Below are 19,092 nucleotides of genomic sequence, written 5' to 3'. Positions count from 1 at the left end.
TTAGGAGCAAAAGACTTTTCTTCTTCCTTTTTCCTTTTCCAGTCATTCTTTTTTTCTTTCTAATTCAATAATTGATTTTAATATACTTAAAACTTATCTTTGAGAATTTCACATATATATATGCATATATATGCATATATATGCATATATATATATTTCAATCTGATCTGAGCAATCCCTCAGTTGAGACTCCCTTTTCATATTACTCTAGGCTGTATCACTTTGACAAAGCAGTAGGACAAGAGGCATGTGCCCCTCCCCCAAACCAGGTGAAATGTTGACTGCCTTGGTCTTGTTGCAGCTCTTTAGTGGGCAACCACAGCTGCCATTAGCCCATCAGTGTGACAATCCTGTCATGCCCAAAAGTCACTGTTTCACCCTAGTGCTCCCCACATCTGACTCTTAAAGTCTTTTTACCCCTGTTCCATGTTCCCTGAGCCCTGAGGGTGTGTGATATAAAGATCCCATTTATGCTGAGTACTACAGAGATATTCGCTCTGTACTCTGGCCAGTTTGGAGTCTGTATATACATGCCATCCATAGTAAAAAAGAAGCTTCTCATATGACGAATGAGAACAACACAAATCTATGGGTAAATGTACATCTTTAAGAGGCAGTGTGATATTATTCCCATTTAGCTGACTAATGGTAGGTTCTCCTTTAAGACCTATGGTATTTCCAGGCACAGGTCTTGACCAGTGTTACAGTACTAAGCATGAGTTTCCTCCTGTGGAGCAGGCCATCCCTATTGACATTCATGCCACTATTGTACCCATGGGCATATCTTGTCCAGCCAGTCATTACTATAGCTTGCAGGATTCAGAACTATGTAAGATGATTCGTAACATTTTTCCCCAACAGTCTGTATCGCACCTCTGGTACTCTGAAAACTAACCAGGCAGGAAGGAAGCTTCCAGATCAATATCAGCTTGATTTCTCCATGTCCTATTTTAGTATTGTGAAATTCTGAACATAGAGACAAGATGTCTAGGCTTCCTTGGGAAAACAACTTTAATGTACATGCATAAGCTCAGACAAACTATTGCTTGTAAAGAAACCAAGCAATCAATACAGTAAAACTAGGCTTTTAATATGACTTTTACTTCTGTCTCCCATACACAGTAACCTAACTTTATTGGTTATTTTATGTAGAGAAAGGTGTTGATTCCCTAATTGGCTCTTGATTGTGTCAATAAAGAGAGTGGAAGCTAATCACTGGGCGAAGAGGAAAGGATGGGGCTTCCAGGTCCCAGGAAGAAGAGAAGGGCACGAGATGGAATAGGCAGAGCAGGTGGTGGAAAAGAGGGAGTGGCAGACCTGTAGGTCTCCGCGAACCTAATTTGTAGCTTCTGCCCTGGGCTGAGGCCAAGGAGGATAGGACAGGATATTCTTCCAGCCATTGAGTTATCTTGCTAGTTTTAAAATATTAAGGCTGTCTGGTGTTTTCCATCTGTGGCTAAGGTGGGCAGAAGGAGAAAGTGGGCAACCAGGGCATTTAGCCAGTGCGCATGCACAGCAGCTCCCAGCGTTGTGGGATTCAGAGTACAGGCGACAGTGATGGCTTCGTAGAACTGAATGAGACCAGTGCAGCTTAGCAATTGGAGCATAGCCGGAGGAACAAGCAAACAGGCCTGGGGGAGCCTGGGGGAGCCTGGCCCAGAAGAACTATGGTTTGTTTGTTTGTTTTTAATTACATGCAACAATTTTAAAACATTGAAGTGGTATTCTAAAGATGGTATAGATGTGGTAGGAGAGAGGAACACTTGGGGAATGTAGCAAGGTCTTACATAAGCATTTTGGCAAAGACTAAACTATGACAGCCTTTCTGTCCTTCCTTTAAGGTCTCTGGAAATGTTTGCTAAGCTAGGAGTGGGGTTACAGGGGAGAGGTGGTCAATTCTATGTATGCTCAAGGACACTGATTAGTCAATGTGGCTATATTCAGTTTTTATTTTCTATGGCTCTCAGGAGTCCCTACATTATGAGCAAAATGTGCAGTATCTTTAACAATATGTGCATACCACCAAGTGTGGGTGGTAAACCAAGACCAACAGCAATAGATTGTGTGGTTCAGGAGCCTCTGGAATGCCTGGGAAAGACTTGACAAGCGGTAGTCCACACCTGCACTGGGCTTCTTGTTTGGAAACCTAGAGCTTATGGGAGAAATACTATCTCGTATATAGAGTAGAGTAACTCCCTCCCTCTCCTCTCTCTCTCCTCTCTCTCTCTCTCTCTCTCTCCCCACCAAAGAAGCTTTTGAAATAGGTTTTCATAAGACTTTAAAAAACCATTTTAGCTATTCCTCCCCGCCCCATACCTTCAACCCTACCCACTTCCATCCGCCTACCCCTCAGCTCTCTCCCCCTTTCCTCCTTCATTCTGCGTGTACTCTTCTACCCTACCCCTTCAGGATCCTCCCACATTGCTTGCCATAAACAGCGCCTTTCTAGCTTCTTGGCTTCTATGGACACTCCAAGTTAAACACACATATCTAAAGATTAAATACTAGGATCCATATATGAAAACACAAAGCATTTGTCTTCCTGAATCTGGGTAGCCTCACTCAGAGTGACTTTTCCGGTTCTAAGCACTGACCTGAAAAATTCATTTTTCTTCATAGCTGAATAAAAACTCCATTGTGTTTATGTGCAACATTTTTATTATCCATTCATTGACTTCTAAGTTGTTTCCATTTTCTAGTTATTGTAAATATAGCAGCAATGAATATGGATTTTTCCTATGTATCTACAGTAGCAGATAAGAGTCCTTCTGGGGTCATGCCTAAGAATAATAGAGCTGCGTTAAGTTGCAGTTCGATATGTAACTCTTGAGGACCTTCGGCACTGTTTTCTTTGGTAGCTCACCAGTTTTCCATCTCACCAACAGTAAACAAGGATGCCCCTTTTCCTACATCCTCATCAGCATTCGTGTCCTTTGTGTCTGGCTTGGTTAAGCTGAAATCTCAATGTTGTTTTTATTTCATTTCCCTAATGGCTAAGGATATCTGAACACTTTTGAAATGTTACCTACCTCCAAAATAAGGGAGGGACACAGAGGTTGGAAGTAGCCCTGGTATAGGCGAGGGCAGAAGTTCTGGTCCTCTAACAGATGAGTGGCTAGAGCAAAGGTCCAAGGGGATGAGTGTGGCAGTCATCAGAACACAGATCTCTCTATCTGTTCTTGAGCTTGTCTCCAAAAAGCTACCAAGAGTGAGTGCCTGTGCCCCAGGAAAAGAAGGAACAACAATATGAAACATAACTGTCTCCCCCTCAGAACAGCAGTAGCAGAAACTCTGTCTTTCACGATTCCTGGGACATGGAGTCATTGAGCAGTAACAATGGTGGGAGACACAAGAAGCATCAACAACCTGTACAGGGCCAGTAGACTAAAGAGCAAGGAGTTTGAACCAGCTCATCACTGGATACAGGCTCAGTGTGCCCCAGCAATTGCCTGAGCTATCAACACTATGGCAAGCCTTCGCTTCACATCAGACCATGAAGGAGGCCCACTCCTGCATGTAGTACAGCCTACGGTACTGAAGCTGCCCTCTGATGATGTGCTGGGGCAGTTTGCAGTAGCATCAAGCTCTTCTAACCAAAGTCCTGCCTCGTGTTCTCCTGATGGAAGAACACCTGATCTCGTAAGACAGCCTGCTCTTCACACATACTGTCAAGGCCTTGCCTGTCCTTTTTGTGTTGTAGTAAGGTAATTTTGAAAGAGATCCTATTCTTGAGATGAACAGATTCTAATGTAAAGGTTTAAACACACACACACACACACACAGTTGAAAACTAGCAAATTTAACATGACCAGAAAAACGACCATTCAAATGTTCACACATTTTTTTTAGTCACCATCAACAAACCAGTTTTGGAGCAAACAAAAGGCAGTAGTTAGAGGCTACTAGGGATTTGCTAAGACAAAGAGATCTATGAAGTTCTGATCCACCCTGCTGAAGAGTACCCCAGTGCTGAGTCATAAATGTCTCTCTTCTAGTGGCAAGAGACATGAACTTGGCTGGGAATGGGATTTTTAACAATATTCAGTGAAGAGAGCAAATTTGCCACGCAGCTACAAAAGAGAGCTACACGCAGCTCTGTCTCAGCTGTCCAAGACTGTAATCCATTTTGATTCCTGTGCTCTGTCCTTACTGCCCAGAGAGTATGGTTTCTTACAGTACATTCACATCACTATTCTTACATTTTTGCTCATAAAATCATTCCATCTCCCGTATATTATCTTCAAAAACAGTGGAGAACCAGTTATAAGCACAATTTATTAGACACAGACCAAATACTCTATTTCTGGGGCTGAAGCAATGGATTGGCAGTCAAGAACATGAAGTGCTCTTGCAGACAGAGGGCCCAAGGTCAATTTCAAGCACCCATGTCAGTGGATTCCAACAATCAGCAACATAACTAAATTAAAAAAACAAAACAAACCTGGAAGGAAAAAAAATCTCGCTGCTTACAGGTCCCAAGGAACAGCTCTGCTCCAGACTTTTGAGGAAGTATATAGGATGGGAAGGGGCCACAGGAAGTCAAGCAAACAACCAGAAATAAGTGTATACATGTTTTTCAATTAATTTACATAGGGAAAATGCTCATTTTATGAGAAGTCACTGGAATTTCTTGAAAGTCTAGTTACATGTGGCAGATAAAAGTGAAATAAAACAGACTTTGATTTCAGTATATTAATCATGAACATAAACAAAGCCAAAAGAAAAACATTTACATAACTTTATAAACACACACACATGCACACATACTCCTGACACCCAAATGAAGACATAATAGGTACCTGGAGGTATAACTCAAACAGACTTTTGCAAAATTAATTTGGGTAGATTTGGGATAGCTTTTCCTCCTTGAGCCAATAATCACAGACAAAGTATATTTTCAAAAACTTGTATTTTAGAATCTTCAGACATAAGAAGGCATTTTCATGAAAAACGCTCTGATTTTTTATATTTTTCATTATCAGGTTATCAAATCTGATAAAAGCAATCATGTATTAAGCCATGAATCAGAACCAGGCACACAGCAAAGATATCTGTGTGGCTTTCTCATACTGCCCTGAGCTGTGTTAGCAATTCAATCACAGAATTGTTCAAAGTTGCTGTGTTACCATATTGAAGAATTTCAGTCAAACATATAAGATTGCTGAAATGAAGAAATATTTCCAGTATAAATTGGATAGAACTTGTAAATCAAGGATGCAGTCTCCTTAACTTCGTTCTCAAAGTGGTGATTGTTTTTCCGAGCTGCAAGAGAAAACAATATTCATTTGTAAAGAATGGTGGACAAGAGCTCATGAGACTGCTTTATAATAGTTCTTCCTGAGATCAGAATTACTCATTGGGGAAGCATGGGCAAGGAGGGAAATGCCTCAAAGAATCTCCTCTCTAATATAGCAGTGCCAATGTGAGCACAGTTGCTACTGTTACTATAGCTAATTCACCCCTAATTCAGTATAATTCATTATAAGGCTAAATGTGCACAAAACTTGTTACAGGCCTGCGATGAAAGTAGAGATGGGACACTGACCCATCACAGGAGAAACACAGCCTAGCAGACATGCAGACTTAAATGGTGGACTATCTCCATAGTACACCTTCACTGAGATAGTGAATGAGTTAAAGGGGCAGAGAAACTAAAGTGAATGCCAGTGAAGGAAACAAGGCAGGATTAGTCAATCCAGAAAGCCAATGAGAAGTCTGTACATGGTGAGAGCTAACTTTTGAAAACAAGTCAAAGTAAGGCCTCTGGTGTTTTGATTGGGAATGTTGGCACACACAGACCCAACTACCACCACAAAATGAAAGCTGCAGCAAAGGCTCTTCTGCCCACTGCAGTTACTCACCCCACCCACAGGGAAATGCTGCTCAGGACCAGCATTGCACACGGGATGGATTTGCTGTTTAAAACTTATTTAGATTTTTTTTCAGGAATTCCTCCATTCAACTATTAATAATTTCAAACACAAATGAAACAGATAGGATGATGGTGGCTTCCTAATATGAGCAAGAGGGTAGACAAAAACACAGGGAAAGCTGGAGCTAAGATAAACACTAGGCTCATCATGTCTTCAATTAGCCACAGCTCACCTAAATGATGCTGCTCTGTCCCTTGCACGTTGCCTCTACTGCTCTTACCCAGCTCCCTCAACTAAGATATAAATACACTCAAACTCTCTGTTCAACCACAATAATAAATAGCATGGAAATCTGTGTTGTCAGCAGCAATCAGACAAAAGTTAGTAACTTTTCCCTAGTATCCCAATGCTGAAGACAAATAATCATAACACACTGAGATAGAATATAATTCAATTTATATCATTGTCTTGGAAAACTATAATACTCAGAGGTTGTTATAATTACATCATTGTTCCTGAAAATCAAAATTGAAAGTACTCAAGGAGAAAGAAGAAACAATTCCACATCCAATTTTTTTTTCCAAGACCAGGTTTCTCTTTGAAATAGCCCTGGCTGTCCTGGACTCTCTTCATAGACCAGGCTGGTCTCAAACTCGTATAGATCTGCCTGCCTCAACCTTCTGAGTGCTGGAATTAAAGGCATGTGCCACCATACTTGACTAGAAACTACACATTCTTTAAATTATTGCTCAAAAAATCAGCCCACTGGATCACAGATGACTCTATTAAATAATTGCTCTGATTTTTCTTGAATAGCTACTATCTCAATTTCAAGGATGTACCATTACTTAGTACTTTTCAGTTAAATCTAAAGACCTTAAAGAACATTCATAGAATAAAAAAAGTATACAGAAGCTAAGGCAAGGGTATGCACTTTCCCTCAAAAGTTATAATGGAGTGATGAATTAATTATATGCCCATATATTACCTTCAGAAACTAAAAATTCTGCTAAGTAGAATGAAGTCTTCACAGCATTTGGTGCATGAGAAATACCGTCCAGTTCCTTCCACTCAAACGGTGCTTTCTCAGGATGCCACTGGACAGCATACACTGGATATTTAAATCCTGGGTGGAGAGCGTGCACCATTAAACAAAACGAATGTCTTATGATGATACTGTCCATTGTTTCATGCCATGCATGAGACATAAAAACATGTTTCAACTCATCCAAATTGGAAAATGTAAAGGTTGTAAATATTCTCTCACAGAAAGGACGGCTCACAGTCAGCATTAAAATACCCAATAGTGTATCTCACCCACATATACACTCCTAAAAATTGAATGGGAGCTACACTTCCAGGAAATCAGAGTAAAGTCTGGGCTGGGGATACATTCCAGTCAACAGCCAAGTGAATAGTTTCTCTTGTCTGTGAATCAAACTAGGAACGCACCCATGCTAAGTAAACATTCTTCCACTGACTTATATCTTCAGGCCTAAGGACACACTAAGTTGATGACACACATTTCTATATCTGTATTTTATCTCTCTTCATACAAGTTTCCTCCCATGAAGACTTAGAAAAAATGAAAACTAATCATCTAGATCTCAGCTGATGGAATGAATGATTTGTGACTTTAGAATAATAATTGCTAAAATAAATGCTAATGCTTTAAAAAACATTTGTACCCTTGCTAGATAAATTATTTAATCTCTAGGATTAGATGGAAAAAATAACTCAGTTTGGGAGAAGCTTATATAAAAGAATGATCATTTGCTTGCTGACTGGTTAGAACTTAGAAAGTTTGATATATTAGTCCCTTATTTTTCTCACATGCTATAAAAGCTACACAATGTTTTAGAAAAGTGGATATGTATGTCTCTGAAAATGAACAAGTCTGTTTTTATTCACATGTGTCTCTCCTCATCTTAATAGAAAGCACTCCCACCCTCAACGTTTTAGACTGGAGACCATGAATGCTCCTAGAAAGCCCTTGGAGAGCACAGGGGGAAGGACTGTCTTCTCACGCCCCACTCACTAGCTGTTCCACTGTAACAGCAGCTTGCCAGAAAGCCGGCACTTCATCCCAGTCTTCTTCTACCAGCCAGCAGCTCCAGACACAGAGCTCCTCGCCTCCCTCTGCCTCCCTCTCCCTCTCAGGTTGTAGCATTGTCTTTCTGCAGCCTGGGACGGCCCACAGGCAAAAGCATGGCTGAGGATAAAAATGTCTAAATGAGGATTTATTTGATAATCAGACACACACACAGACAAGCCGATGCTGATGTTCAGAAACAAGTAAGGCTTACTCTTTAGAAAACTCTTCTTAAAAGATCAATGGCATTTCTTTACAACTGTAGAAATTACAACCTCAACCACTGGGTTAGAACAAGATCATCAAGAGTGAAAAGCAAATACACAAGGAGTAGAGCATCAAGGGTCCCTAGTGCACATATATTACATATGCTCCTAACATGTATATCTGTCTGTATATATGTATGTCTATGTGTGTGTATGTTTGTGAATATATATATGTATATGTGTGTATATATACATGTAAATGTGTGAATATATGTCTGTATATATGTATATGTATATATATATATATGTATAAAATTTTCAGGCTCTAAAATTTTTACATGATAACATAGTCAGAAATAAACAACAAAGAACCGAAATCTTCCAACCCAACACTATTGCTTAAGTAGTCATTCATTCATTACCTCTACTTTCCCCAAAGCCCTATAAAAAGGAAAGTAAGAAAAACGCCAGCCCTCAATACGCTCCAGTTGAGAGAGAAAGTTGGAGTTTGAACAAATTCAAGCAAAAAGCAGCATCCCCAAGGAACATGATGCAAACATACAAAGAAAGATGAAGGCTTCTCAAAGATGAGACATCTAGCTTGAGTCTTTCAATGTAGTGGAGAGCTCACCAGAGGACATGAGAAACATGGGAGGAAAGAAAGAGAGGTGACAAGCACTGGTCTGTGGAGGGCACCAATGGAATGCACACATCTCAAAGGAACATTCTGCAGGGAAAGCAGCAGAGAGCACAGATTACAATGATCAGGTAAATCTAGCTTTGCCCTCCCATAGTGAAGAGCTACTGAGTTTTGTTTGGGCAGAACAATCAGATTGGTTTCTCTGTGAGATTCCATGTGTAGCTGGAAGTTGACTTATGGACAGTTAGCAGGGGGCTGGGTAGGGAGAAGAAAGCATACACAAGTTAGACCTGGGATGAAAGAATTAGTGTTAAGGTTTTAGAAGTAGATAATGAGGCAGGGAAGCGAACATGGATTGCAGGGTTCTACTGCAGGGTGTTTCGAAGGTGGTGACTCTAGCCACTGGGTACAAAGATAACTCCACTTTCACCCTGGGCAGATCAGCACTTCTCAGAATTTCCTGCATATATTTCTTTCTACCTCACTAACTTGATCAATGTGCTATGGTTTAGGAGTGGCCCTCAGATTTGGAGGTCGGAAAGTTAATTCCTAAATCATGTTAATGGTACACGGAAGTCTAACCTTAGGAATTCAGATTAAAAGAGGTTGGAAGGATGAGACCATGCCAGTATCAGTGTCCATGTAAGAAGGAAAACTGACCGAGCATCTCTTTCTGCTTTGCCATATGACACTCAGTGGTGCTACATATAGCCAGAAGGTCCTTACCAGATGTTAACACTATGTTCAAGGACCCACCAACCTCCAGAACACTTAGATTAATCTTTATTTTGGGATGATTTGGTTTCAGAGACTCAGTTACAGCAACATAAAATGGACTAAGTCACAATCTCCAAATACCAATCACTATCCCCACCTTATTATGGTTTACTCCTCGCTAGGCCTCTGTCCTCTCAGGGTGCTCTCTGCAGCTTCATCAAATCCAAGAGTCTACCTGAGAAAGCAGAGAAAGTATCTTCTGTCTCTGGGTCCCTTCCTGTTTCCAGCTCCGCCTCCTCCATCAGCCTTTGCTCCTAGATGGTCCCATCTAAGTTTACAGTCATCCAGTCATGGATGTTCTGAGGGACAGAACACAATGTCTATAAAATGACATCTCTTGGGGGTCCTGGGTGAATCATTTACTTGAATAAATGTAAAAACAATATGGTTCCTTATTATGCACCACAAACACTGAAACATCAAGTGTGACTGATACTGGCAAATCTCCTTTTCTGGACAGTAACTACCGTAATAAATTGTTCATCCCCTTAATGTTTCCTTCAAGTTACCATCAAGAGAGAGTGTGTGTTGTCTTTGCATCATTTTGTAAGATCGTAGAAAGGAAAACTATGTGTAACTATGTAGGAGGAAACACTGACACACAACTGTGATTGGAGCTTGACCAGCTGAAACTGGAAGACTGCTACAGGCTGGAGGCCAGCCGTGGATAATGACTTTCTAGGCTTCCACCACGGAGGGAAGTTATCTCAAAACACAAACAAAATGTGGGATATATTTCATTATACTTCTTTTTGTTGTTTTGTAACTCAAAATTGTTTTTCAAAGTCCATTCAGAATGAGGAACACAGGTACATGCAGTGATTTGAATAACTGCATAGTATTCTGTTATATGATTCACTCCTTGTATTGTGAGGTACTTGGCTTGCTTTTAACAACCTCTCTGTTTGCTAACAGGCATAATTATATGTACATTTCTAGCTAGGTTCATTAAAGTGGTTTTATTGGTATTACTTTTGTTTTATCTTGTTTTGGATTTTGTGACCGTCTTACTATGTAGCTCTGGCCTAACTAGTCCCAGCCTCCCAAGTGTTAAAATAAGGGTGTGTGCCACCACATGCAGCTTTGCTAGGGAATGTTTAAATATTGGGACTGCTGGTTAACAGGACTGGAAATCATTCAGCTTCACCGAGAAAAGGCAAAGCGCCACAAGGCACTCTCACTGTGACTGAACTGCCTGAATGTGCCAGCGCTCAACAACCTGGGTGGTGCTTGTCGTCCTTGGTCTTAACCCTGTCAGTCCTGATGTAAAGTGGATTCCTTCCTGGGCTTCCAGTGCATTCCACTAGTGAGTGATCACATTGACAAATTCCCTCAATCCGCCATGTGTGGACAACACACTGGTGTTCACTCTCCAAGGCATCTAGTCAGAGATCCTAGCTTCTTATAAAAAGCTATTATTTAAATCTTTATTAATATAAAGGCTGTTATTTAAACCTTATTACTTCTTCTGAGATAAACATGGACTATTTTGCAGCTATATGCATTATAAATATATATATTTTCTCTCCTCCCTCTCTCTTTTTTAATATAACTTACAAATTCAGCCAAATTCCTCAGTCTTTGCAGTTATGAATTATATTTTTTTATGTCTTGAAAACTTCCCTTACCCAAAATCACAAAATTTCTCCTTTATTTCTCTAAGGCCTTTCTTTACCTTTCCAGGTAAGTCTTTTATCCACTCAAATATCTCTTTTAACATTGAAAAAAAAATGTCTCTGCCCCCTTCCTCCTTGGTTCCCAGAGCCCAGTCTGGTGTTGGAATTCCTTACCCCTGGCTTCCAGATTCCCACCTCTGGGCAGCCACCTAAGACAGACTCGGAATGTTTCCTCTAGATCTATCTCCCGTCTATGCTACTTCATTCTCTCTGTGTGTCTTAGGATTAACCTCTCTTCTGAGATGTCATTTGAACTTCTTTCGTTTTTAGTAAGCAAATGTAGTCCTTGTCGAGTCTCTTTTCTGCTCCCCCAGCCCCCTGAGACAGGGTTTCTTTGTGTAGCCCTGGCTGTCCTGGAACTCAGGAGTTCAATCTGCCTGGTTCTGCCTCTAGAGTGCTGGCATTAAAGGTGAGTGCCATTCTACCTAGCCATAGAGATTTATTTTCAAATATTCCTTATTTCTTTGTAACTTATGGTATTCTACTAAATGTCATAATTCTTAATAGCAGAAGTCTGAGCAGGCCTGGCTGCTGTTTCTCCAAATTCACACATGTGATACTTTGCCTCCTTTCCTTGTACGTTATCTGAGACCTGAACCACTCATATCCCATCAAATGTCATCCAAAGAAATATCCTGAAGCAGAGAAAGAACGACGCTTGCCCTTTCCTAGACAAGCATTCTGACTTGCTTCTGCCCTGCACATGTGTGCTACTATGTACATGAAACCTTTTCATGTATATAGCAAACACAGGTTAAGCATTCAACCCGCCCTCTGACTACATTCCCAACCAGGACAATGTAGGCCACACTAGACCATTCTGTCACTCTGAGGGCTCAAGGCTCACTCACCCCACCATCGCCACCCTCTGTCCTTAGCATGGTCAGGCAAGCAATTCTTCTCAAAGTTCCACATCAGGATTCCAAGCATTTTTGAGCTTAACCTTGCAGGCAAGTACAGCCTGCAGCCGTGCTCCCTGGTGTCCTTTCAATATATGGGTTTTCTCTCTTGCACTGGACTGACAATAACGCTGCATCCTATACCCTCAGCATTTCAGGCTTTAATGTGCGTATTGTCTTGCCACCTAGCTAACAGATTTAGAAAGACGTTCTCCTCCATCAATCCATCTTTCAGAACATCTGAAAAGATAAACAAGGCACTTGATCTGTGATAACTCTAGAAATGGGTGGTTTTCTCACCCTTCCTTGATTCTCAGTTTTCTTCATTATTGTCCCGGTTCCCAAAACTACCCAGGGAAGCCTGCACTGATTTGGGATGTGAACGGAATGTGTCTTCTCTCTTCGAAAATAACCCTACTTCTGAGCTCCAAAGTGACATGATGTCACTAACAAGAAAGGGGATCTATAAGATTAAAATGAGAAAATTAAAGCTTAGTTGCTCTATAGCTATACATACCTTCCATGGATGAAATGAACTCAGTTTTGCCATCTGTATTGGTTGTTAATATATTGAAAAACTTCTTTAACTTTTCATTTTCTGTAAAATTCTAAAATACAAAAACAAAACAGAGGGTTTGACTCTGTAGTTAGCCTGATTGGATTCATCTCACTGGGAGATACTGATTGAGTAGTCATGTGATACCTTCACAGAGAGGCTCCATTTGTGAAAATTTGCGGTCAGATTTTCTAATGCTAGTGAATCCAATAACTCAGTAGGAAAATGTTGGAACATTCTGCTCTTCCTTGCACCTAGAATAATTTAAGCACAGAAAAAAAAATGACTTCAACACATGAAATAAATAAATAAAAGATAAAGCCCACCAAGTCACTTACCTTTGGCCAAACAGCAGCCAATATTCAATGTGAGTGAATGGGGGCAAAGCATGTCTCCACTGGCTTCCAGACAAGTGTCTGTAGCCAGACAAAGGCAGCTCTAACATGGAGGCAAATAAGATATGCTCCAGAAAGCCAGATGTGCACCTTGGTATAACAGCAGCATGATTGTTATGGAAATAAAGCAACTCCTCTCTGATGAGAGAATATACACAGTGGGCTATGAAACCCACCAAGAAATCCCTAAATAATTTAGCAGACATAATTTAGTACCTAAAACAATTTAAGGACAGAGAAATAATTTAAACGCATGAAGAAAATAAAACCCACTATGGCACTTACCTCCAGTCAAACAGCAGACATTATTAACCTAGTCAAAGTAAATGGTAAGTAAAGCATGTTTCCACAGAAATGCCTATGGTTGGGCCAACATGGATTTTGGGATGGTCATGGGCCCTAAAATGGGAAGGGCCCTGACGTGGAAAGCACCACTATTGTTTAGCTAAACTGACTTTGTGCCAAGCCTCATTCGAAATATGTGTTTATACCCAAATGCTAGCCTCTCCTAGTTAGACTAGTTTCTCTTTGCAGTGAATGACAATGAATGTAGACCCATGGCTCATCAAAGTGATTAGACAGACGTCTGAATGATCAGACCTAAAGAGAACATTTATACCACTGTTGCTAAAGCTCAAGGACCATGGTGGAAGAAGGAAAGGATGTAAAAAATGAGAAAACAGAAGAAAAGTGAAATGCTTTTCAAAACCCATGGTCACACAAGGAAACCTAGTTAAAGATTAGTGAGTCACAAAACAAAAATAAAAAAGGCATAAAGGAAGAAAGGCACATGTAGGGAGGAGGGCTATTAATGGGAAAGAGTTGGAAACAAGAAATAAGAGAGGGTGTTGAGTAAGAATATATTATATCCATGTACAAGGCTGACAAAGAATATGTTTAATCAACTGAAGAAAAGTTAACTATGCCAACTAAGGAGAAAAGAGCATTAACTAAGATAAAGAAAAGCTCTATGCTGCAAACAGAGGGTGCAGTGTTGATTTGTGGATCACCTCAGAATGGGTTCTGAGTACCAGAAAGATTATCCATGTGATTAGAGGGTTTCAAGGAGCCCAGCCTCTGGGAATGGAAGAGGCCAAGGGGGCTGCAGTCAGGTACACAGACTGGAATACCAACAGAGGAATGAAAACACAAGCCTGACAGGTTTAAGGTTCTGATGCTAAGTCAGGCCTCTAGTCTGGCTAACGGCTTCAGTGGGTACCTTGTATAACTGCTTTGTTGTAGAAACTGGGCTTTTGTTATATAGCAACCTCAAAAGTCTGACCTGAAATAAGTACTTCCCATAGGTTTTCTCAGTGACTGAGAAAACAAGATTTCTGAAAGTATGGAATATCCTATGAATACTATGATTGATCACTATTCTTCCCTCCCAAAATCGTTAATGAGAATATCAATAGTTGTTAGCACTTAATTATGATGATCTAGAATTTATATGGAATTTCTTTTAGATTTCCAACTAAGAGCTTAAGGCACTGATATTTCCTGATAGAAGTGTATTATGATAATGAGATGATTCACTGCTAACCCTTACATTACCTCAGAATGGACTGATTACCAGAAAGACTAATCATGTGATTAGAGGACTTTGAAGCAGCCCAACCTCAGGAAGTGGAAGAGGCACAGGAGACTGAACTCAGCCAAATGATCAATGACTCAATCATGTGTTGCAAGGAAATGCCAATAAAATCTCTGAAACTCTAGGAACCCAAGCTCATGGAAGCTCCAAGATGGTAAGCAAATACAAGGGGTCTTTCTTTGCCTTTGAGCAACATAAGTTGATTAGTAAAAGTTTTGAGTAGTGAATTATAAAACATGACAGCCATGTCATAGGTATCTGCAAAGGTACAGCAGGTAGCAAGAACACTGGTGGGACCGGGTGACTGGCCTTCAGTTGTACACAAATACAGTGGTCTCATTTGACATCAAGCCTTTTAATTTGTGAGGTCTCATTAGGTCCAAGAGTTTAGTGCCAGAAAAATATGTAATGTAAAACACTCAAGAGAGAAACAACATGTGTCAACGATGAGAAAATACCGGGGTCTGGAGAGATAGCTCAGTGGTTAAGAGCACTGACTGCTCTTTCAAAGGCCCTGAGTTGAAATCCCAGCAACCACATGGTGGCTCACAACCATCCATAATGAGATATGATGCCCTCTCCAAGTGCATCTGAATACAGCTACAGTGTACTTAGATATAACAATAAATAACTCTTAAAAAAAGGAAGGAAGGAAGGAAGGAAGGAAGGAAGGAAGGAAGGAAGGAAGGAAGAAGGGAGAAAATACTGGCAAGATAGCAATAATACTTGATATTTATAAGATCTGTATTTAAAGTACTATACATACAAACTGGAAATCATTGTGATTAATTCTCAGAAAGCATTCCCAGTGGTAGAAACTTTTATAGTGAAAAACTAAGAAAGACAGAATGATTCTCCAAGACCAAAGTGAGTGAGTTAGAACTCAAAACCAGCACTGGTTTGTAAATTCTTATCATGTGATCCTGAGACCACTAGAATACATATGAAACACAAATATTAAGAAAATCACAAACACTACCATCCTCACAGATGAGTGACAAAGGGCTCGCTCATAGTTTTGGTCAATAATTCAAAGACTAATGGCCATTCCTGTCTGATATTCAGTATTTACTAATGCTGCTGAAAAATAATTCGAAAGAGTTGGTGCTTACTCTTACCTTCAGTGAAGTTCAAGGGCAATTTCTCTGACTTAGTGTCTGTACTCGTTAGTAAGTTCTCTCCACTAACCAGGACAGAAAGCTCCTCAAATCCAAGGCATGTTCCCCACACAGGAAAATGGTCTCCATTATCAAAGCTCTTTGGGAGAATGAAAGAGAAAATTATGTTGATTCAGAAAGAGAGAGAGAGAGAGAGAGAGAGACAGACAGACAGACAGACAGACAGACAGACAGACAGACAGACAGAGCAAGACAAAGACAGTTTTCTTCAGAATTCTCTGGACATCATCAGCAGGCTACCACTTAATCTGTAGTCAGAAAAACTCCCAGGTGGAATAGAAAAAGGAGAGTTGTGGGCACACTATGTCTTGACCCAAAGGCCCATGAGTTATGCATTTTAACTTAAAAGTTATTAAGCAAGTATCTCCAAAAAAAGTCATTACTGAAGAAAACATTTAAGGAAGACTGACAAGATCTGAGTGCCAGGAACAATAAATGAAAATTGCTATCAAGATTTCAGGGGAGAAACAAGGACCAAAAACGCTATGGGTGGACCCAGGTGAGGCATTGTATAGTAGCTGGGCACTGTGCATGATAAACAGACAAAGCCTAAGGTATGTGAGCTGACGTGTTCTGAAGATGCCACATCTGTCTGGAAGAGTCTATGGCCTGACTGACTAGAACTTTGTGCCCATGAAGTAACATCATACTATAGATAGAGCCTGAATTCTCTCGAGCTATCTTCAGCCTGTTTTAATAGCCATTTATTACCAACCTCTGTGTCTGACCGGACATGGCTACTACTACTTGGTGCAACTTTTTTAAATGTATTGCTGAGCTTAGCAAACTTCTGGCTTCTGGCAACCCTAAAACTAAATATTTTGTACACTAGCACCTGAAATTCACATAAGTAATCTGTCCACTCTACCATAATATGTCATGTGACGTGCTCATCCACCTGGTAAAGTGTTTTTGATACTTCCTTTTGTTCTGTTGAGTATGAAGAGTATGAAAGACTCATGTCTTTCAGTTGTATTTGGCTCAGAATAAAAGCTCACTGCCATAGCTGTGTCTCGTGTTAGAGGGCGGCTGAGAGAATGAGGCTGGATGGAGAACTGAAAGGAGAAGACTTAGTATCATAGGAACAATGCCGAGTGTATAACAGGCCAGAGGGAAGCACAGCTTTACTGAGCTATGAGGGTGAGCTCCATACCAAGAATCCCCAAAGCACAAGAAACAAAAAAAACAGTCGGTGAGTAAACACCTGACTCCTGCAGAGCAGGTGTCTGACTATATACTAGAATAACTATGAAGAAATTAATACTGTACACTTGAAAAAAGAGAATTGTCCTTATGGAGATAGACAAACCCATGTGGAGTAATGAGAAATAGGAGATATTTACCTCTATAGCCTTGCTGAAAAATATTTTGGCCACTCTGGAATAACCTGAATCTGTTAGGTTAGCACCTCCTCCAGGAAGGAGAACTCTGAAACAAAATCAATTAAGATGTATTTTCCTCCATTCACCAAGTAAATACACATTCTTCACTTAAAGAACTTTTTCCTTATTATATAACCAGTAAGATAGATTATATATATATATATATATATATACATATATATATATATGTGTGTGTGTGTGTGTGTGTGTGTATGTGTGTGTGTATATATATACACATATACATATGTATATGAATGTATATGTATATATATGTATATATATGTATATATATGTATATATACTCATGTATACATATATAATATTTATAATTCTAGAATTACTGCACATAAGAATTTTGCACATATTATCTTAAAACTTTTTCAATGAAAATTTTTTATAAGCTCACTGAAGGAAATATAGCATGAACAAACCAAAGGTATAAAGGGGTGGGAGGAGAAAGACCAAAGAGTATGAAGAGATAAAACTCCAAGTATAGCTGGCTTTGAATTAAGGTGATCAGCAAGGCCAAGTCAACTGTAAATATACAGCTATTCTAACTCCAAAATTATATATAAAATGAAAAAGCACATAATAATCATAATTATTTCTACTAGGATTAAATATCTGCAAGATATCATAATAGTCTTGATATTTCTTAAGTAAGAAACACAATATTAGGAATCCTGAAAAATCAACAGAGTTATTCTAGACAGTTTTTTTTTTTGAGTCCCAAATATTAGGTTCTCCTTTATTCTACCCCAAAAAGATGAAATTTAGGGGAAAAAATGTACCATGTTTTTATATTAGGGTTTTGGAATGATGTTAAATATATAAGCTCTTTAACACATCTTGAAATAAGCAAGGATATTCAAAGTATTCTGGCTTCTCTGGCTACTTTTAAAAGTTAGACTTTTAACATATTAAAATTCTGAAAATATAAAATGACTTTGCCATATTATTCTGAGAATATATATTTTTTTAATTTGCATGTGATATATTGTGATGTGTGTAAGAGACAGGGAGGCAGGGAGGAAAGGAAGGAGGGAAGGAGAGAGAGAGAGAGAGAGAGAGAGAGAGAGAGAGAGAGAGAGAGAGGAAGCACACATGATTTCTCTTCTCATGTGGATATGGAACTCAACTCACCAGGCTTGTGTGGCAAGCGCATCTGGAGGTATCTTTCCAGCCAGAGGCTATTGTTTATTTAAGAATTACACCCTGATTCTTCTATGAATCCAGCTTTGTATCAGCCTGTGACAATGCTAGTTTCCATTGTTAGGAAACTCACAGTCAAGTGGGAAAGGTTTAAACACTCATCTGCTAAATCAGCTACCACAAAGTCACAGCAGAAAGCCATGTGTGACTGAAGGGGACCAATTAACAGGTCTCCCCCCAGTTAACTCAGTATTTTAAAACCCAACTCTGACCAAGTCTGGTCTATGGAATGCTACAGCTCTTTTACACAGTAAAAGTGGACTAATTCTCCAAGAAGACAGTCTCCCTTAGGGCAGGCTCCACACTTCATCTGGTAGTGTTCTCCCACATAATTTTCTACCCTACTTCCAATCAAATGTAGGGACTACCAACATCTGCTGTGCTGATAACAGAAACACACCGGTAAACAGCAGCTTTTGTTAACACTATTAACACAAAAGCCGTGTTTCAAACAACATCTACAAATATCTTCAGTTTGAAATCCCTGCATACGGTTCTATTAATTATTCTATTAAGGTTCTACACATAATTATCCCACTGAACTAATTCCCTCCACCTCCACCTCTCCACCTCCCACCTCTCCACCTCCCACCTCCCACCTCTCCACCTCCC

At 39.8% G+C, this 19,092-nt stretch overlaps 1 protein-coding gene across 1 annotated transcript in view; it reads right to left on the bottom strand.

Moving 5' to 3' along the window:
• Positions 1–4,256: 4,256 nt before the first annotated feature.
• The window catches only part of Ggh (gamma-glutamyl hydrolase), a 23,746-nt gene continuing 8,910 nt past the window's right edge, over positions 4,257–19,092 (bottom strand). The window contains exons 4-9 of the mRNA XM_021160698.2: positions 17,230–17,314; positions 15,827–15,965; positions 12,867–12,973; positions 12,681–12,771; positions 6,862–6,999; positions 4,257–5,262 (exon numbers count right to left, since the gene is read on the bottom strand). Of these exons, the coding sequence (XP_021016357.1) occupies positions 5,141–5,262; positions 6,862–6,999; positions 12,681–12,771; positions 12,867–12,973; positions 15,827–15,965; positions 17,230–17,314 (682 nt within the window). The 3' untranslated portion in view covers positions 4,257–5,140. The remainder of the gene's footprint in view (positions 5,263–6,861; positions 7,000–12,680; positions 12,772–12,866; positions 12,974–15,826; positions 15,966–17,229; positions 17,315–19,092) is intronic.

Source organism: Mus caroli, chromosome 4 (assembly GCF_900094665.2).
Source record: "Mus caroli chromosome 4, CAROLI_EIJ_v1.1, whole genome shotgun sequence".
NCBI lineage: Eukaryota > Metazoa > Chordata > Mammalia > Rodentia > Muridae > Mus > Mus caroli.
The sequence above is the reverse complement of the archived record's forward strand: the minus strand, read 5'-3'. Positions and strand labels throughout refer to the sequence as shown.